Consider the following 20638-nt stretch of genomic DNA (forward strand, 5'->3'; position numbering starts at 1 on the left):
AAATAACTTACATTTATTGTTGGATAGATGAAAGATATTTAAAACAAACTGTAGCAAAATAAACTAAATGAAATATAATTTAATTGATTTTTTCTTTTATTTTACACCACAGTATATGTAACTAGATTGGAGGCGAAACAAGGGTGTTCTGCAAAGGACAAGAATTGGAGATGGTGACACCCTACGAGTACCTGGGCACGATAATATCGAACGACGGAAAGCTAGACTTAAAAATTGCAAATAGAACAAAGAAACTAACGAGAATATATTATGTACTAAATAATAGGATACTGGGAAAAAGGGAAATCAACCAAGAAACAAAAATACATGTCTATAACATGATCACAGTACCAGCTCTTCTATATGCAAGCCAGACATTGGTTACAAATAAAAGAGATGAAAGTGCCATAAATGTAGCAGACATGAAGCAGCTAAGAAAAACGCTGGACGGAAGGGCCGCCCGAGAACTTCATTGTACAGATCTATTATCGTTATCGTACTAAATACTGGCATTCTATAAAAATAACAAAGTTACTCGTTATTTTGATATTTTAGAAACACCTTTTATACTTGAAAATATTTTATGGTTCTACACATCTTTAATTCCTGCATTTGAGAAAATATTCGATGCCATATTTCGGGGACACACTATAGATATATAGATTATTGCACAAATGAATAGAAGATTATAGTCATATTTTCATTTCAAATTAGTTCATTTTTCTGAGAAATTAATAGTTTACAATATTCGCATTTGATTCTATTTCTATTACGCCAGTCCATGCGCGAGATTAAGAACAAAATATTACCTCCGAATTCTATCCTACTGCATGGATTTTAATAAAATTTTGGGAGTAGTCCAATCTCCTAATTCAATGTCTAGACTATATACTATGGCGCTTTTATCATGGGGGCGGTTCCCACCACTTATCGGGGGTGGAACATTTTTATTTTCGAATTCCATGGAGAAAAAGGAAGATTTTTAAGAAAATTTAAAAATGCGTTGTATAATTTGATCACATTTTTTTACAAAAACCATTCATTTTAAACCCGTTCAACTTTTTGAAAGTGGAAATAACACTATATTAAAAGGTATTGCAGAAGAAAAAAATGCATTTAAATTCTGGTGGATGAGGGGTTAAATGTATGTACTTCTCATTTTTCCTTAAAGTACATTAGTCATATATTTTTTTTGCACCATATCTCGCTTAAATTGAATGTAATCGACATTTAACGGTGCGTGTTTTAAAGGCCTTTTCAAACACTACAAAAGGCGTTGGTAGCATTATACACCTAAAACCTACCGTTCCTCTGTTATTTTAAGTTGAATACATCAATTTAAGCAGACACCAAAAAACAAACTCTTTTCACCTACCATATCTCTTTTTGTATTATAAATAGAACATTTACGAAGGAACGAATCTCTTTGTTATTTATAATCTAAAAAAATTTTTATATAGTGTTTTTAGTTCGATACATAGTTTTTAAGGTATTCACAAAAAACCGTTCGAAAAGGTGTCATTTTTCAATGAAATGGCCAATTTTCAACGCATAACTCAAAAAGTATTGAGTTCTCAAAAAAAAGTATAGACCAGTTTTTGCTTAGAAATAGGTTCTCTAGCCACGTCCGTGACCCTTAAAGACGTGGGAACCGCCCCAAAATAAAAGCGACATAGTATATAGGGTAGATTTTGTTTCTTGAGCTATTCGCTACTTACTGTGAAAATATCAAGTACATCGATGTAGTAAGATAGAATTTGGAGCCAAATACCCTCATTGACTGCCCTATAATAATGCTCTGCTATGATCGCCTAAGAGAGGGCACACACAAAATTATAGCAAAATTTCTATTTATTGTAACTTTTCGAGTTTTTGAGCTACAACAACTAGGTTTATGTAATTGGAAAGGTAATTTTCCGTTCTTTCAAAATCCGTAAAAATATATAGGGCGTATCTAAAAAAATTAAGATTTTCTTTCATTTCCGGTTCAACCGGAAGCCATATTTTTGTAAAATTTTTTGTGTTAATAGATAATAAAGTACAATATATGTCTGCAAAATTTCAAATTTCAGTTTCTATTATAAAAAAAGTTACGGGCACTCAAATATTTTTATATAAAAAATTCATAACTCCCCTCCTATGGGGAGTTAAGAAATCTGACTAATGTCATTCAATTTACCGAGAGGACAACAAAAATATATAAAAAAATAAACAAATTCCTTGGAGCCATTTTTGAGAAAATCTAGTTCAAAATTATGTCAAATTTTGACCCCTTAAATATAGGCAACCCATAACTTTTTCTGAAAAACGATAATATTCTTCTTATAGCCCCATCTTTATTAGGATATATAACGACTTTTTCAAATTAAACTTATCTTAAACAAGTTTTTAGATAGGTAGGGAAATGTGTCGGGTGGGCCGTCGACCATGTTGGCCGCCATTTTGAATTTGGAAATGTCAAATTCCGAATTTCATCGAAATCGGTCCGGTAGTTTTTGCTGGGCGGTGGCGACATACGTACGTACATACGTACGTACATACTTCCGACATGTTTTTTTTATTTGCTTTTTAGACTCAGGGGGACTCAAAACGTCGAAAAAAAGTTAAATCTGAAAAAATTTTTTTTGCACGATCCTATAACTTTATCTATTATACTATACAACGTATGTAGTACGATAAAGTAATATCTATTATACTATACTACGTATGTAGTACGATAAAGTAAAAATAGCTAAAAAGACAGAAAGAAAGGAACCAAGAGAGAAAAAAATTGAAAAAGAAAACTGAATTGGTTTGGACATATAATGAGAATGAACGAGAACAGATTAGTAAATAAGGTAACAGATGCCAAAAGGCAGGGGAAAAGAAGAAGGGGCTGATCTATAAAAGGGTGGATGTAAGAAATCCAGGAAATCGGGACCAAGAGAGGGAAAACAGTGCAAGAGATGAAGGAAATGGCAGAATAGCGGAAGGCGTGGAAGAAATGGGTAAAAGATGGATAGATGATAGCAACGTCCGACGCTCTTATTGGACGTAAGGACAACGAGAAGAAGAAGTATATGAAAGTGGTTCTTTACTTACCTTCTTAATATTACATAAATCGACATCTCCGCATTTGGTCATAATTCCCCTAATGCCGTACAAATCGTCTTTCCACATAGTACATACATTCGGAACTTTTAATTCTATTCCAGTAAACTTAAATGTATTGCTCAAAAAAGCAAAAGCTTTGGTGGAAGACTAAAACATTTTTGAAATTAAATATTCTCTCCTTATCTATACTCTAAAAAAATAGAATGTGTACCATCTAAATTAAACATTTTCGTTTATTGGCACGTGAAGTCCTCTAAAAATTATAAAATGGAAGATAGTCACAGAAGTGTGACCAAATATCAGTACAAAGAGCAAATATTTAACAGGCTGCCTTAACCCATTATTGCATAAAGAGAAGAAAAGTGAAAAATAAGTTCAAGTTGTGAAAAAAATTCCATAAGCACATAATTATAAATTAAACAAAAATATTACCTAGGCTGAGTTTTGAACAAAAGCAAGTCCGTTTAAAAGGACTATATGAACAAGAATATGGATATGGATAAATGTTCATTTAAGCCCCCATCTGTTCGAAAGTTTTTATTCAAAGTGTCGATAATTGGCCTGAGTTTGTTCAGTGTTACTGTTATCATATCATTGAAATGTTGATGTCTTATGAGTTGTTCAAATCGATTTAGCCTCATAGTACTACAGGGAAATAAGGCAAAAATATACCATGTTCAGGACACTTGAGCAGTCAGGTTGCAAATGGGTTTTTTGGGTACTATATACCTAATACATTATACATACAAAAATGCCCGTCACAGTTCGGACGAGAAATTTAGTTATTAACAAATAAGTGTCAAAAATGGCAGTTTTTTCGTTTAAATCGCTACGGGTAAAAATAGGGTAATTAAATATCTTATTTATACTGTTATTCTCATAGTAGATGAGCCAAGGTTTAAAATGGAAGTTTTTGAATTTCGGTTTGATCATTTGTTGCTTCAGAAATTGCAAAATAAGACTAAAATTTCGAAAATAAAAAAATTGCTATAACTTTTCTGAAAATGACCTTAAGACTTTCATATTGCACGAAAAGTTGAGACAAACAGTTCGTATAATGCAAAAAAAATTTAAGACGATTCGTCAATTAGTTTAAATTTTATTCAATTTGTTTATCCCAAGGAGCTTTTTTTCGCAATAATATTGTTCAGAAAATAGTAACGTAATATTAGCAATTTTGTGAAAACCAAATGAAACAAGAAAAGTCATGATTTCAAAGTATTTAAAAAAAATCACTAATAAGTCATTTTTATCATTCCGAAAACATTTTACTAAAGTAGGGTCATTTTTAGTTCATAAACAATTTGAATAACTTTGTTAATATTAACTGTAGATTAAAACTTCTTTGGGATTTGAAAATCTGGTATTTTTATACGAATTTTCAAAAAAACACTGTTTGCCTAGGTTAATTACAGTCAAAGTTAGACACTTTTTTTATTCAATTGACAGCTACTTTGTTTATAACAATTAAGCAACCCAACTAGCGCCATTTCGAAGCTAAAGGATTATAGTTTATGTGTAAAAGTTTGAGTAAACTTTAAACTTCAACAGAGTTGTTAATAAAGCTTTAAAAATAACGTTCTAACGAAATCGATGTGTGGTCGGTGGAAATGAATTATTAAAATCAGTGCACTCAAAAAATGAAACTGATTCTTCAAACATATATGCTGCCATTAATGTCTCCAGAGATTGTTGATGGATTTTGATCATAATTTTTTAAAATTGTATGTACTCGTAGTCTTGTAGAGTACGTTATGTACGTAAATCCCCACCTAACATTTCAAAATATTAGCGGGAGTTCCCCTTATCACTCAGGGATAATAAAAATAGATTACGACCGATTCTAAGACCTACCGAAGATACATTATATAATTTTATAAAAAATCGGTCAAGCGGTCTCGAAGGAGTATGACAACTAACACTGTGACAGGAGAATTTTATAGATGTAAATATATAGATGGATATTAACAAATAGGGGTTGGTGATGGAAAAGTGTAAATTAAGGGTTGTATGTATTTTTTAATCCTACATCATATAAAATTAAGATAGACTATTTTGTCCAAAAAAATAAAAAAAAAATATCAGGGGGCAACCTTCCTTATAACTTATCGATATGAAAAATAGATTAAAACCTATTCTCAGTCCCATAGGATACACTTGTAAAATTTCATAAAAATCGGTCAAGCCGTTTCGGAGTAGTATGGTAACTAACACAGTTACAGGAGAATTTAATGTATATTGAAGTAACTGTGAATTAAATAATAAAAGTGGCTAACTTTGACGGTAATTAACATAGGCGAAAAGTTTTTTTTGAAAATTTTGTAAAAATACCAGCTTTTGAAATTCCAAGGTAAATTTACTCTACAGTCAATATTAACAAAGCTCTTTAAATTATTTTCAAGCCAAAAATGACTCTACTTTAGTAAAATATTTTCGTAGTGACAAAAATTACTTTTTAATGATTTTCTTCAATAATTTGAAAAGAAGACTATTGTTCTTTCGTGTGGTTTTCACAGAATTTCTATATAATTATTATTTTCTGAACAATAACCTTACAAAGAAGCTCTTTGGGATAAACAAATTGAATAAAATTTAAACTAATTGACGAATCGTCTTATAATTTTTTGTGCAATATCTGGACTCTTTGATTCAACTTTTTGTGAAATATAAAAGTCGCAAGGTCACTTTCGCGAAAGTTATAGCAAATTTTTTATTTTCGAAATTTTAGTTTTATTTTGCAATTTTCGAAGCAACAAATGATCGGACTAAAATTAAAAAAATGCCGTTTTAAACATTGGCTCATCTACTAAAAGAAGAATACTATAAATAAGATATTTAATTATGCTATTTTTACCTGTAGCGATTTAAACGAAAAAACTGCCATTTTTGATCCTTATTTGTTAATAACTAAAATTCTCGTCCGAACTGTGACGGGCATTTTTGTATGTATAATGTATTAGGTATATAGTACCCAAAAAACCCATTTGCAACCTGGCTGCTCAAGTGTCCCGACAAAAATCTTATTTCCCTGGAGTATAGAATCCTTTAGCATAATAGGAAGACCATCAGAAGAATTGCAAAACATACGTTTATTGGGGGCATATTGCATATCCGCTAAGTAACATAGCACCAAATATAAGATAAAGCACGTCTAAGAAAAAAATTAGATTTTAGTTTCTTTGCAAGCCATAAATATTTGTTTGGGAAACTATATTATCCAAGATTGTTTATTAACAAGATAAGCAGGAAAAAATCTACTGGAGACTCAGCATTATGAGATTCATAGGAAGGTGGTATGGTTTGGTAGGGTTTGAATCAACATCTATATTATTATTGTGCTTTTTGACGTTTAGCTGTGGATGGTGCATTGGATTTTTTTTCTTTGCAATCTTATTGATAAAGGAAGTCTTAAAGACTCGCTGAAAGAATTTCGTCTTAATAAAATTATGTGGAGGAACAAAAAGTGTGCATTATTTTCCTCACTGTCATCAAAGTCATTTTTAAATGGAATTTGGCAAGGTTGGTTCAAAGTACCTCTTGGCAAACGATTTATACCACCAGATTCTTGGTCGTATTCATCGCTGTATTCCTCAGATTCGACCAGATTTACCCCAGGAGGCTGAGTATAAATATCTGCACCAACTATATCAGTATCGTCCACTTCTATCAACTCCAGCAACCGATACAATGATAATCTGAAAATAATGCGATCGTTGACTTCTGTACATATAGTCCTGTTAAACGGATCTTTTTAAAAATGATTTGTCACAAACTATGTCATTATTTATAAAAAACAATAATGCATAAATTGTCTCAATGATATTCTGAAGTAACAAAAGTAACCAAAAAACACTAAGTAATAATATAGCCTGTCTATCAAAATTGCATATTTAGCCACCATTTGTCATGGAGTACAAAGCAGCATCCATGATCATCAATAGTTTTCAGAATAGCCAATAAACAAACAATTTAACGCCTCCAACGCTTGAGACGCACTGCCAAGAGCATTTGCAGATGTCCGGAGGGTCTCTTAGACCCACAGTTTTAATATAGTGGGGGTTAACACTAGAAGCACCAACATTTTTGCATACCTAGAAGCACCGGAGCGGTCAAAATGACGGGTATTAGAATTTTCTATCGCCAGTCGATTTCGTATCGTTTTTTAAATGAAAAAAAAACTATATTGAGTTAATACCTACTAACAAAAGACATTTAGTTAATTTAAATAAGTTATTTAATTATTTAAGCACAATTTATGCAGTAGCAATTTTTTTTAATTTTGCTTGTACAATACCTACACCCAAATTTTTTACATAGGTATATGACGTTCACATGTCTTATTTTAGTTTTAGTTCCCAGTTTTCCACTTCTCCTTCTTCAGGTGTTATCCCTGCTACGGAGTTTGGCAATCATCATAGCTATTTTAATTTTTGAGTCAGTAGCTCTAAACAGTTGTTTTGAGCTGCATCCAATAACCATTCCCTCAGGTTCCTCAGCCATGAAATTCATCTTCTTACGATGCTTCTTCTGCTATCCACCCCTCCTTGCATTATGAGTCATAGGATGCCATACTTCTCGCTCCGCATCATATGTCCGAGATATTGTAGCTTTTGTCACTGCCTACGTTTATTATTTGATTGAGGTGTTGTATCTCTGATTTGTTTCCGTTTATGTTGTCCTGCCCGTAGTCAGAGATGATCTTGTCCCTTTTGTTCTGATAACTGAAATAGGAAAGTTTGCCCAGATATTTGACAACCAGTAACTTCCTTATACAGAATCCATGCATTTATTTGTATCATATCAAAGATATTAAAAAAAGCCAGCAACGGATATCTTTTTGAAGCTGATTTGGTTGAGCACTGTATGGCCATCTGATATACGTCTACTCCGTATTTTGTATGGTTGTAGTATGTAATGGTTTTAGGTTTTTCCTTTTTGTCTATGCCTGTTTCAATATTGTTTGAGTATAGAGAATTCAGCGCTAGAACATTTTTGATAATTTTTTTCTGGTACAGAGAATACAAAAATGGGGCCTATACGTTAATATGAAGAAAACCAAATATATGTGTATAGGAGGACAGAAAAGTGAATTACATCTAGAGAATGATATGGTTATCGAGCCAAGCTCTGATTATGTATACCTTGGAACGAGAATCCAACAAAGTGGAAGGACAGAATTCGAAATAGAGGAAAGAATTATGAAAGAAAAGAAGGTAATAGGAGCTTTGAACTCGCTACTTTGGTCAAAAACCATATCAAAAGAAAAGAAAACACAGCTTTATAATAGCATCTTTAAAAGCGTGGTACTGTATGGATGTGAAACCTGGCAACTGAATAAGCGAACAGAACAGAAGTTGCTTGCACTGGAAATGGACTTCTGGCGAAGATCGGCCTGCATCTCCAGAGTCTCACATATAACGAATGAACGGGCACGAGATGTTATGAATAGAAAAACTTTGTTGGTATGGCCATGTACAAAGAATGGAGGAACATCGACTCCCAAAGCTAATAATGCAATGGCAACCCCCGGAAAGGAGGAAAAGGGGCAGACCGAAAACAACCTGGATAAGTGGAATCCAGAAAGCCATGTCTGAGAGAGATCTCCGACCAGGAGATTGGACAGATCGACGCGGCTGGAGAATAGGAACCGGAAGGCGCAGGACGCTATAAACCGGTGTTATATATATTTTTCTGGTACACCGGGTTTCACTGGTTAGCTCAAGTCTTCGTGTATTAAAATTTTTAATTTGTATAATTCCATCTTTTCGTTTTTTATTGACGTAGGAATATCCTTTCTTGCTTGGTTTATTGTTCCAGTAGCCTTCTAGTAGCCTTCTTTCGTAATACTTTTTATGTGTCGTGACATTTCTTCCCTTATTCATAAATGGGCCCATTAGACGGCTAATTACATGTTCCCCTAGAAGTTGATTGTCTGGTCGTTGTTCATCTTTTCGTAGGTAAGGAAATCCGTGCAATAAATATTTGGACTAGGCATTAGCTGTAAGTCAGAAATTTATTCCAAACTTATCGGGTTTATACGCCTTGTACTAGTTGAAGTGACATCTTGCCTTTGTTAGAAAAAGCTGTTCGTCGATAGATATATTTTAGCCAGTTGTAGGTGTATCAAAATAAACAATTCTCCATAAATAGGTTCCATATTGCCGACGCAAGTGAAAATTTATCTGTTGATCATCGCTCAGATCTGGTATTTCTCCTCCGTAATGAGGACCGCATTGTTCCTAGACAGACATCAACATATTCAACAAGTAATTACACTAAGTACCTACCTGCAAAAGATAACTTGTAATCCTTAAATAGATGTAGCAAAGTCCTAAATTTTTAAGTTTCTAGAATAACTATCAATAAGTAGTAATACAGAGGGCCAAAAATAGAAAGCAGTCAAAATGACCGCCCTGGTGCTTCTAGGTATATATTAACACATCTCAAAAAGTAATTACACTAAGTAATTGTAAAGGAGGAATTATAATCCTCAAATAGATCTAGGAAAAGTCCTAAATTATCAACCTTCTAAAACAACTAGGAATAAGTAATACAGAGAGTCAAAAATAGAAAGCAGTCAAAATGACCGCTCTGGTGTTTCTAGTGTTAAAATGCAGATCCTTTTAAACGGACTATATGCACTAATGGGTTAATAACACTATATGGCTTAAACGACAAATCAACTGTGATATGTGATTAGGAATCCATAATACCAGTATAAGACCAATACTCAACTGTGCCTCAGATACAAGACCCGCCAAAACACAGAGAGCCATGGAAACAGCAGAAATGCGAATAATCAGCAGAATCACAGGAAACACGTTGAGAGACTGGATAAGGAGTAACGAGTAATGAGATCAGAACAAAATGTAATGTACATTTAGAACATAATATAAACGAGTGGACACTAAATAGAACAAAGAATGGAAAAATCACATCAGTATAGTCTCTCTCTCCTGTCGTTTCCCCATTACTGAGGATCGTGATTTCTTCCAATATTCCTAACAATGTTTCTCCATTGGTCTCTATCTTCAGCTGCTCTAAGAGCTTCGCAGAATGAGTTTCCAGCTGAATGCTTTATTTGGTCAGACCATCTAGTTGGTGATAGTCCTCTTGATCTTCTCCCCGGAACGTTTCCAGAAACAATTAATATCTCCAAACTGTCGTCACCTCTGCGAACCACGTGACCACAGAATTGTAGAATTCGTTGCAGACATATTGTGGACAGCCTTTTTTTAATATTGAGTTGGTTTAGAATGGAAACATTTGTCCTATGAGCTGTCCAAGGTATGCGCAGCATTCTTCTCCAGCACCACATCTCAAAGGAATCAATTTTTTGGCGCTCGCATGCGCGAAGAGTCCAAGTCTCTGTTCCGTATAGAAATATTGAGAATACAAGGGCATTCACCAGTCTCATCTTGATATTTTGAGAGAGAGATCTGTCTTTCCAAAGTTTAGTTAGGCGACTCATCGCATTTTTTGCCATACCAATACGTCTCCGAACTACTGCTTCACAGTTACCATCGTTAGTTATACTAGACCCGAGATAGACAAACGTGTATACTATCTGGTATTCCTGTAATATGTTAGTCAGTTGAATAGTGTCAAATCTGTCGACCACCATTATTTTTGTCTTAGCCTTATTGATTTTCAGACCAACTTTATTGCTTTCGTACTCAACTTTTCGCAGAACATCAAACATTTCTTGCTCATTTGCTGCTATAAGTGTTGTGTCATCAGCAAATCTTAAATTGGAGATTTTTCTACCAGCTACTGTTACTCCACCGGCCCATCCTTCTAAACCCATCCTCATGACATGTTCACCATAAATGTTAAATAAGTCAGGTGACAACACGCATCCTTGTCTAACACCTCTCTCGGTCTTGAATTGGTTTGAGAACTTCTGATCTAGTCGTACTGTCGCTATATTAGACTGGTGCAGATTTTTAATAAGTGTCACCAGGTGCATTGGTGCGCCCATTTCTATTAAAATTGACCACAGATTTATCCAGCTTACACAATCAAATGCCTTTTGGTAGTCAACGAAGCATATAATCATAGGTACTTGAAATTCTCTAGACTTTTCAATGAGTTGTCTCAGGTTCAGGATTTGTTCCCTTGTACCTTTACCCTTTACAAACCCCGCTTGTTCCTGAGGTATTTGGTAATGTAGATAGGTTTTTAATCTCTTTTTGATGATATGCAACAATATTTTTTTTTATTTTATTTTATTTTTTACAATATTTTTTTTTACATTTTTTTTTATTTTTTTTTCAGTATAGTAGTGGACACAAAAGTCGTTAAAACCACAAGGGACAAATAAACAAGTGGTAGAAGAAGTATACATCGATAATCTTCCATAGAGGCAATAACTTGCAAACGAAGAAGAAACATTGCTTACATAAAGGAAGAAGAAGAACACAAAGAAGATATTTTCGAAGTAGTGACGATTTTTCACTTGATGGTTGATTTAGGTATCAGGCTGTTAGTTATCGGTAGGGGTGGGTATCCTATGAGGGTTCGGAAAATACACTCAGGTAGACTTTAGCATCTTTGATAGTGAAGCTTTCGCAATTCGGTTTTTATTATAACATACAGAAGAAGATGTGAGGGTACTCTCCTTAAAAAGTCCGCATAGAGTACTTTAGAGAACCTGGTGCATACTAAATTGCAATAAAAAATGGCCGTCACTGAGGGAGCTCACTTTACTAACTCTTTTTAATATACAGTCGAACCCGCTTATTAGAATCCCTGTTATAGGAATGTTCCGGTTTAAGGAATAGACATTTGAGGTCCCGAAACGTTTAATTTACTCCTTAATAAATGTATCTGCTTATAGGAATACGTTTTTTTAAAACAATACCGCTTATTAGAATATTTTTCAGTTATATCAAAAACTTTTTATGTACAATTTCCTACAAATTTAAACAGTGTCTGGTTTATAGGGTCTCTCAGGTAAAACTTTATTACTTCGTTATGGGCACCAATAATTATACTAGCCGACAAAAGTATTCACAGATCATTAGGTACTTTTTTCATTTTTGTAATGCTGGGACCAAAGTAACGTCTAATGCCGTTAATTAACGTAGTATTTGACATTAAAGAAAGGTGTAACCACGACTTAGTGCGCTAATTTGTTATTGCCATTATTAATGCCGTTAAACGTTAGGCGATAGATCGAGTGGCGGTTTCTTTCGACACTTCAAAGGAATTACTCTGTTACTTATCGCGTTGTTGTGGCTACACTTGCACTGTTTCAACAAGTTCTAGCTTTCAGCGCAGCAGAGTAATTTTGTTTTGTGAAATAGGTACATACTATTCTGCGAAAAGGGAGTGGAGTAATGAGAAAATAATTGAATTTCTAACAGTATTTGAAAAATAACCTTGTTTATGGGATTCTTGACAAAAATCACATAACAATCGTGGTGTTCGTTTTCTGTGCATTTTTATCATCCACCATCTTCTTTTGAGTCTTGGTTTTTGCTTGATCCGTTTATAAAATAATAAATTCATAAAATAATAATTAGCACTCATAAAATATAACAGCGTAGCTGCTTCGACCTCCATCTTGAAATTATTGGATTAAAAAACGCGTTTTCTGCTGACTACGCGCTAAAATAAGTGTGGCCAGTCACTTTAACGAGCAGTTTATTCCATCATTTTTGGTGTGTTAATTAATACGATAGTGGACGTTAGACATTAACGTTACTGTGGCCCCAGCATAAGAATTTTTATTGCTATTGCTATTTATATTACCCATTGCGTTGCCTGTTAATGGCTTAAGAAACAGTTAATTTCAAAGTCCTAACCGCTTGTAAAATTATGGTATTGTATTAATAGTACAGTATGTCCCTGTAAGTTGTATCCATATGGAAATCTTTTTTATTATTAATTTTACGAAAAAAAGTTATTCTTTATAAAAAGCTCTGCATGGTCCAAAACCTAAGATTTAACCATCAAATATCAAATTTTTTGAATATTATACGAGGTATGTCAAAAAGTTTGAATTTCACTCAAGAGTAAAGTAGCTTTATTTTTCACAATATTGAAAATTGCTATTATGAAAAGTTGTTTGGAATTAAAAACTGTATTCTAGTATGCAATTACATCCTTCTAATTGAAAATTTTTTTTTGAAAAATTATGGATAACGTAACATTATTTTCAGTTATTTTAATTCAGATAACTCTTTTATTATTAATTTTACGAAAAAAAGTGATTCTTAATAAAAAGTTCTGCATAATATAAAATCTAAAATACAACCATCTTATGTGAAATTTTATCAATTTTATACGAGGTATGTCAAAAAATATGAATTTCGCTCAAGAGTAAAATACGTTTATTTTTCACAATATCAAAAATTGTTATTATGAAAAGTTATTTAGAATTAAAAACTATTTTTAAGTATGTAATTACATCCTTCTAATTGAAATATTCTGAAGTATAAAGGTACTTTACTTTTGATCTAAATTTATCTTTTTTGACATACCTCGTATAAAATTGATAAAATTTGATATAAGATGGTTGTATTTTAAGTTTTAGACCATCCAAAACTTTTTATTAAGAATCACTTTTTTTCGTAAAATTAATAATAAAAGAGTTATCAGAATTGAAATAACTGAAAAAATAATGATAGTTATTCATAATTTTTCAAAAAATTTTTTTTTTCAATTAGAAGGATGTAATTGCATATTAGAATATAGTTTTTAATTCCAAACAACTTTTCTTAGGTAAATCTTAGGTTTTGGACCATGCAGAGCTTTTTATAAAGAATAACTTTTTTTTCGTAAAATTAATAATAAAAAAGTTTTCCATATGGATACAACTTACAGGGACATACTGTATAATAAGTTTTCTTTAAGTCCAATCCAATGTCAATTTTTTAATTATTATAATTTAGAGCAACAAGCGAATAAATTTTAAATAAATTCGTCTAAGTTTACCGATTATCTTTCCAGAAAAATAAGTAATTCTGTGCTATGTATAATAATAAAATATGTATATTATCTACATATTGCATACATTTCATACGTATTAGTTATGCATGCACATATGATGGAATTTAGATTTTTAATAAAATAATTAATAATTAGATACACTACTCTATTATTAACACAAAAAAAAATAAAACCATAATATAGTATGTATATACGTATGTATGTAGATACATAGTATGTACTAAGCACCTTATGTACTATTAATAGATACGTATATTCGGTACAGTTATTTCTACTATTAGTCACCAGTGATCGGTTATTAGAATATCCCGGTTATAGGAATATTTTTGGTTGCCACGAAGGCTATTCCAATAAGCTGGTTCGACTGTATACATAAATGACAAGCCAAGAACAAAGGCAGAAGACACGACCTACATATACATAGTCTGAGGACCTGCCTATAGCGGTACAACCAAAAAACTTTTTAATATAGAAGAACTAGACAGTATGTTTAAATACTATAGGAGGAAAACTATCTCAAACCAAATCTCTTAGAAATAGTGATGAGCGAGACTGGTCTTAGTCTTGCGGTCTTGGTCTTGGTCTTGCAGCAAGACCAAGACCGCCTTTTGGTTGCAAGACCAAGACCAACCTGCAAGACTCTTGCACTTTTTTGAGAAAAATTGGTTTTTATTATTTAACTTTATTTTTTTAGTTCAATAATATATACTGACCTTGTAAGAAACCTTAAACAATATCGAATTTTTAAAATACATAATATTTTATTTATATTTTTAAGTCGTTTTGATTAAGTCAAACGGTTTGCATTTTCTCAACCTTCAAAGTGTCCAGAAGGCAAGTTTTCAAACGGCGACAGTTCAAGGACAATTGAAATTACTTGTAAGACAAAAAATGTAGTTATAGATAGGGTAATCCATTAAAAAAAATGCAATTAAAAACGGTTTTTATGTACCAGTAGTTTTCGCTTTTTTGTCTAATAGAAATACTGACACTTATTTCAATTCTTTTCGCATAATCGAGGAAAAATGTATGTCGTTAAATTTAAAATGAATACAAAAAATATCATAATAGATTTTGAAAAGGGATTCACAATGCTGTGAAAGCATTGTGGCCTGAATAAAAAATAACTGGTTGTCGATTTTAATGTGTCAAGCTTGGTATCGCAAAATCAAAAGCTTAGGTTCAGTTTCTGAATATAATGACAAAAATTCCGATACTGGGAAATTTTTAAAATTATTTTTTGGATTAATTTTTTACAATCAACGAAAGTTGGAAGTTGAATTATTTGTGAAAATCCCGGATGACAAACGTGTAAAGAATTTTACTGATTTCATAGTTGAAAACTATTTGGAAGAATCTAGGTTTTCCCCAGAAAGGGCCAGTAGTACAAATAGTATGTGCCACACTTGAAATGCATGCGCATCATTTCAGTGTGTTTTAAATTCTAGTTTTTACTACCCACATCCGAATATTTTCAACTTTTTAAATGTCATAATGGGTATTCAATCCAAAAATATGTGAAAATAAAAAGTGCGAATAACTCGTGTTACGAGAGCAACGTAGTTTAAATAAAATTAAAGAACTGCAAGATAACAAATTACAGAATTAAGCGTTTATAACTCCCCATTAGGTTTAGTTATTATTTTATAGTATTAGGTCTATAAATAGGTATGGTAAATATGTACGTATTTACTAAAAAGTATGCTTTAGTTAGGTTATAAAAAAAGTTAATTATATTAAATAATGATTAAATAGAGTAAAAAATATTTGATTTTTGTGTTCTCTTAAAAAAATTTAATTTATATTCTTAAATTTGACCCTCGTAGGATAAATACTACAGTGTTCGAGTGAAAGAAGCAGATCATTATCTGTTAACAACTATAAACCGTTTATACATTTTCGTAAAATCCGTGAATTGAAGGTCACCGACTATTTGTGGCACCTTTAAGAAGCTCTTTTTCTTTAACATTTTATTAAAATACAGGGTCAATAAACAATAATCCAGACTCAAGGCGTGGTCTGAAGGCAGGCGGCAGGTATCGACAGCATGCAAAACACAACTTGACACAAAATAAGGCCGGAAATTGCAACAAGGGTTGTAAATGCAGGTTTTTCCTACTGATAAACATTACCATTATAAAAATATATTCTAATCTCTTTATATAGAGAGAAATAATTAGGTCATTAGGTGAATGTATAATGTTAAAACTGGTGTCCGTTTGAAACTACATTCTACATTCTGTTAAAATTTTAAAGCAAAAATATAGTTTCATTCTTCACACCTTTATTTATTTCAATGTACATTTTATTAGAAATTGTTTGGTTCAAATTATTACTACCAAAAAAGCAAGACCAGCAAGACTCTTGCAGCAAGACCAAGACCAAGAACAAGACCGGCTAGTGCAAGACCAAGACCAAGACCAAGACTGCCTTTTAGCTGCAAGACCAAGACCAAGGCCAAGCTTGCAAGAACAAGACCAAGACCAAGACTAGCCTGATCTTGGTCTTGTTCTTGTTTTTCTCATCACTACTTAGAAACACAACAAATCTTTTCCTATCTTATTAGACAATGTGAGAAGGAAATTGTAAATCACCAGGATGAAAATGTTGTGACTTACAAAACAAGTGAAATTGAAATATACAAGCAACAAATGGTGACCTGGCGAAATATATAAATAAAGGAATTTTCTTCTTCTTCTTTGGGTGCCGTCTTCTTAGCGAGGGTTGGTGATGACTTCTGCAAAGTCTTCTCTATTTTGGGCTTTTCTTATTCTACTTGCATAGCCTCTTTGATAAGGGGTAGAGACCCCGAAACACGGTGTCAGAGGATGGCAAGAGACTCGAATTGAATCAAAACGAAAACGATTATTTTCTTTCCTTTTTCATACTTTACTCGGTTTAGAGTACAAAATGACCACGTTTCGTTAAAGTATTCTGAGACGCATTGATGGAGTGCTCCTCCTAGCGGCGCCGCTTGGTACTATCGTGTCTCGGTTAACAAGATCCTGACTCGTGGTCGAAATTTATTTTTATTTATTTTTTCTTATTACACTTTGAAAGTCTAATCCTGTCCATTCTTTGATGTTACGCAGCCAGGTCATTTGTCGTCTACCCGGGCCGCGTCTTCCTTATATTTTCCCTCTACAATAAGTTGAAGGAAGTTATACCTGTCGTGTCTAAATATGTGTCCAAGATAAGATGTTTTACGTTTCTTGACAATTGCGGTGAGGTCACGTTTTCTATTCATACGCCTTAAAACTTCTTCATTTCTCACGCGATCGGTCCATGGAATTTTCAGCATACGACGAAATACCCACATCTCAGGAAATTTTCTAAGGAATTTTACGAAAAATTTAAAAAATATATTTAGCTGCAAACACGACTAATAGTCATAGATATAATAACACGTAGATTAGACAAGGTCCGAAAAATAGCGTAACGCGGAGTAGTTCGGGTCGGTGGTCTATCTATCTCTCTCTACCGGCGCTTAGCTTTCTCTCTCTAGCATATGATGGCCGCCGCCTCTGTGTCTGTGTCGTTCCATTACGTCCACCTCTTGGTAGATACGCTCACACTCGTACGACAGGCAAAGATAGCTAGACCACCGTACTTGATATTGGCGTTACACCCCGATGCATTGAGTGGCATATAACTAGCCTGATTAATTGTTAATATATCTATGCTAATACTGCTGTAGTAATTATAGTAAAAGACTCACCTCTATATCTCTTCCATCTAAATCTTCTAGTACCCAAATTGAAACATTTATTGCAAACTGAGTTCTGTTGTATTTAAAAAACTTAAAGGTTGCATTAGGAGCAGCTAATTTATCATTAAAATATTCGATGTGAATATTTTCGATCATACCTTTATAATCCCCCTAAAATGTCAAAATTTTTAAAAAGATTTTTAAATTTTATGGGACTAATATTTTATAGTTCAATAATATGGGGAAGATACGAGGAACAATAACGGCAAGAGACTGCTTGAATACTGTCAACTATATAATCCAATAATGGTAGGGGAGCCCAAGCGGGGATTTCTGCAGTTACTCGAGCGCGTCAGATTATTACATAGGGAGAAACCTTGTACCCTAAAAATGTAGCTCTACCATATATTGGCTCTTAACACAGGGGAGTTCGTTAAGGGGGGCCCGAAAAAAAATCTATCCTTAGAAAAACTCGAAATCGTCAGATTAAGATAAGGTAAGTTAAGTACATGCACAAGAGTGTATATTTTAAAAATCTAAAGTCACGTATCCATACAAGGCCGAACCCCGCTCCGTGTAGCAGCTCCACATAGTGGATACGTCGGCGAACCCTGCTCGGCGCTTACCCTCTTCGATCAACCGGTTTGCGGTTTATGTGTAGGGGAGCTCATAGCGTGTCCATTCGAGCTGCTACACGGAGCGGGGTTCGGCCTTGTATGGATACGTATCTTGACGATTTGAGCAGGGCGTAAGGAAATGGGTGAGTCCCAAAGTTTCACAAGAAAAAAGCGAATATTTCGCGAAATGAATGACACATCGAAAAACTAAAAAATACGTGCTCAATATTTTTCAAAAATCTATCGAATGATATAAAACACGACTACCCACGGAGAGGGGTGGGGGGTAAATTTAAAATTTTAAATACGAATCCGATTGGGTTTAATAAAAGGTCATTTTTTAAATGTAATGTTTATTATTTTTATATTGTCGTAATTAAAATAAAAAAATTAGTGTTTATTCCCGCATGTTGAGGCATTATCATTATGGCATTTAGAGTTGCACACTACGTTTGACCTTTTACACTTACATGGTTTTAAAGAGCATATCTTATTGCAGTGGTATTTTATAAATCCTTGTCCTCCAAATTTAGAATATTTTGTACTAATTTCTCTTAGAGACAGCTTAACGTCTGGAACATCTTCGAAATTATGAAAATTCTCTTTACATTCTCTTATTTGATTTCTTGAGAAAAGTGTGATTATTGTTCCGTATTTCGTATCAACTCTATATAAACCGTCAATTATTGTTTTATCTTGTATGATACCCAAAATATTTCGATCATCTCCTTGGCACGCGTTCGAACATACGTTGTGCACAGACAGAAAAGATTAAAATAAATAAAGGAAATGCGATTAAAGGTCTTCATGACCAGCCTAATGCTATGAAACAATTAAGTGAAAAAAAATGTCCTCCAATTTCGATCGGAAAAACTGTACTTAACTATACCTATCCCCAGCTTTGATAGAGCCAAAGGAGATGCTTGAAATATTTTGAGTATCATACAAGATAAAACAATTGACGGTTTATAGAGAGTTGGTACGAAATACGGAACAATAAACACACTTTTTTCAAGAAATCAAATAAGAGAATGCAAGGAGGAATTTCCTAATTTCGATGATGTTCCAGACGTTAAGCTGTCTCTGTCTCTAAGAGAAATTAGTACAAAAGATTCTAAATGTGGAGGACAAGGATTTATAAAATGCTACTGCAATAAGAAACGCTCTTCAAAATTATGTAAGTGCAAAAGGTCTAACGTATTGTGCAACTCCAAATGCCATAATGCATCTACATGTGAGAAGAAACACTAATTTTTTTATTTTAATTACGACAATATAAAAATAATAAACATTAAAATTCAAAAATGACGTTTTATTAAACCTAATCTAGCAAATAACGACATTTTAATAGCCGATCGGGGTTTGACTAGTCAAACCCCGATTTCATAAAATTAAATTTCGACCTTTGCATGACCAACGTAGTCTCTCCTAGGTTTGACTAGTCAAAGGCCGAAACTGTAATTTATTTCGGACTTTGACTAAGACCGTCAGTCATACCTGAGGATTGCGATTGCCTAGTCAATCCTAGGAGTGCCTGAAATTCGGGCTTTGACTATAACGTATACATGGTTAATTATAGATGTACATTCTTGTTTAGCCCATTTCTATCTAACTTTGGACATAGGCCTTCCCCAACTCTTTCCATTTCCGTCTGTCTTTGGCTGCGCTTTTCCTGTTAGTTCCTGCAGCTTTTACAATATCTTCCTTCCATCGCATCTGAGGTCTTCTTCTTCCTCTTCTTCCTATCCACGGTCTGCAGTTTTATATTTCAGCATTCCATCTTTTATCTTCCTGTCTCCTATTTTGTGGCCCGCAAATCTCCATTTTAACCCTGTTATATGTTCAGTTACATTTTTTACTTTTGTTTTCTCTCTTTTCCATTTGTTTGATTAAATTAAATTAGATTATAACTTTATCTATTGCGCCCACCGATAATAAGCCATTTCCTATTTATTAGATACATTGACAGTATCTACAAATTTGTGCTTATAATTTTTCGGAAACGAATATAACTTGAATTGACTATTTCATGCAGTATTTTTACAATAGGTACATTACACAGCATTCGATAATAGTAAGCAACCAAATTTTCAGCCGTGTACTACTGGTAAACACAATTTATTTTTGTAAATGATAATTTTAATCTCGAGTAGTTGATAAGTATATTTTTTACTAATTAAAATAAAAAAGGTCGTAGAAAAAGTATAGTATTCTACTCGCATGTAATGGCTATTACTAACTCTGATGAATTACTTCATCGTCG

The 20638-nt window shown here is 33.2% G+C and overlaps 1 protein-coding gene across 1 annotated transcript in view; it reads right to left on the bottom strand.

Moving 5' to 3' along the window:
- The window catches only part of LOC126885692 (uncharacterized), a 77116-nt gene that overhangs the window by 37455 nt on the left and 19023 nt on the right, over positions 1–20638 (bottom strand). Inside the window, exons 2-3 of the mRNA XM_050652402.1 lie at positions 17768–17929; positions 3082–3240 (exon numbers count right to left, since the gene is read on the bottom strand). Of these exons, the coding sequence (XP_050508359.1) occupies positions 3082–3240; positions 17768–17929 (321 nt within the window). The remainder of the gene's footprint in view (positions 1–3081; positions 3241–17767; positions 17930–20638) is intronic.

Source organism: Diabrotica virgifera, chromosome 5 (assembly GCF_917563875.1).
Source record: "Diabrotica virgifera virgifera chromosome 5, PGI_DIABVI_V3a".
In the NCBI taxonomy this organism is placed as follows: Eukaryota; Metazoa; Arthropoda; class Insecta; order Coleoptera; family Chrysomelidae; genus Diabrotica; species Diabrotica virgifera.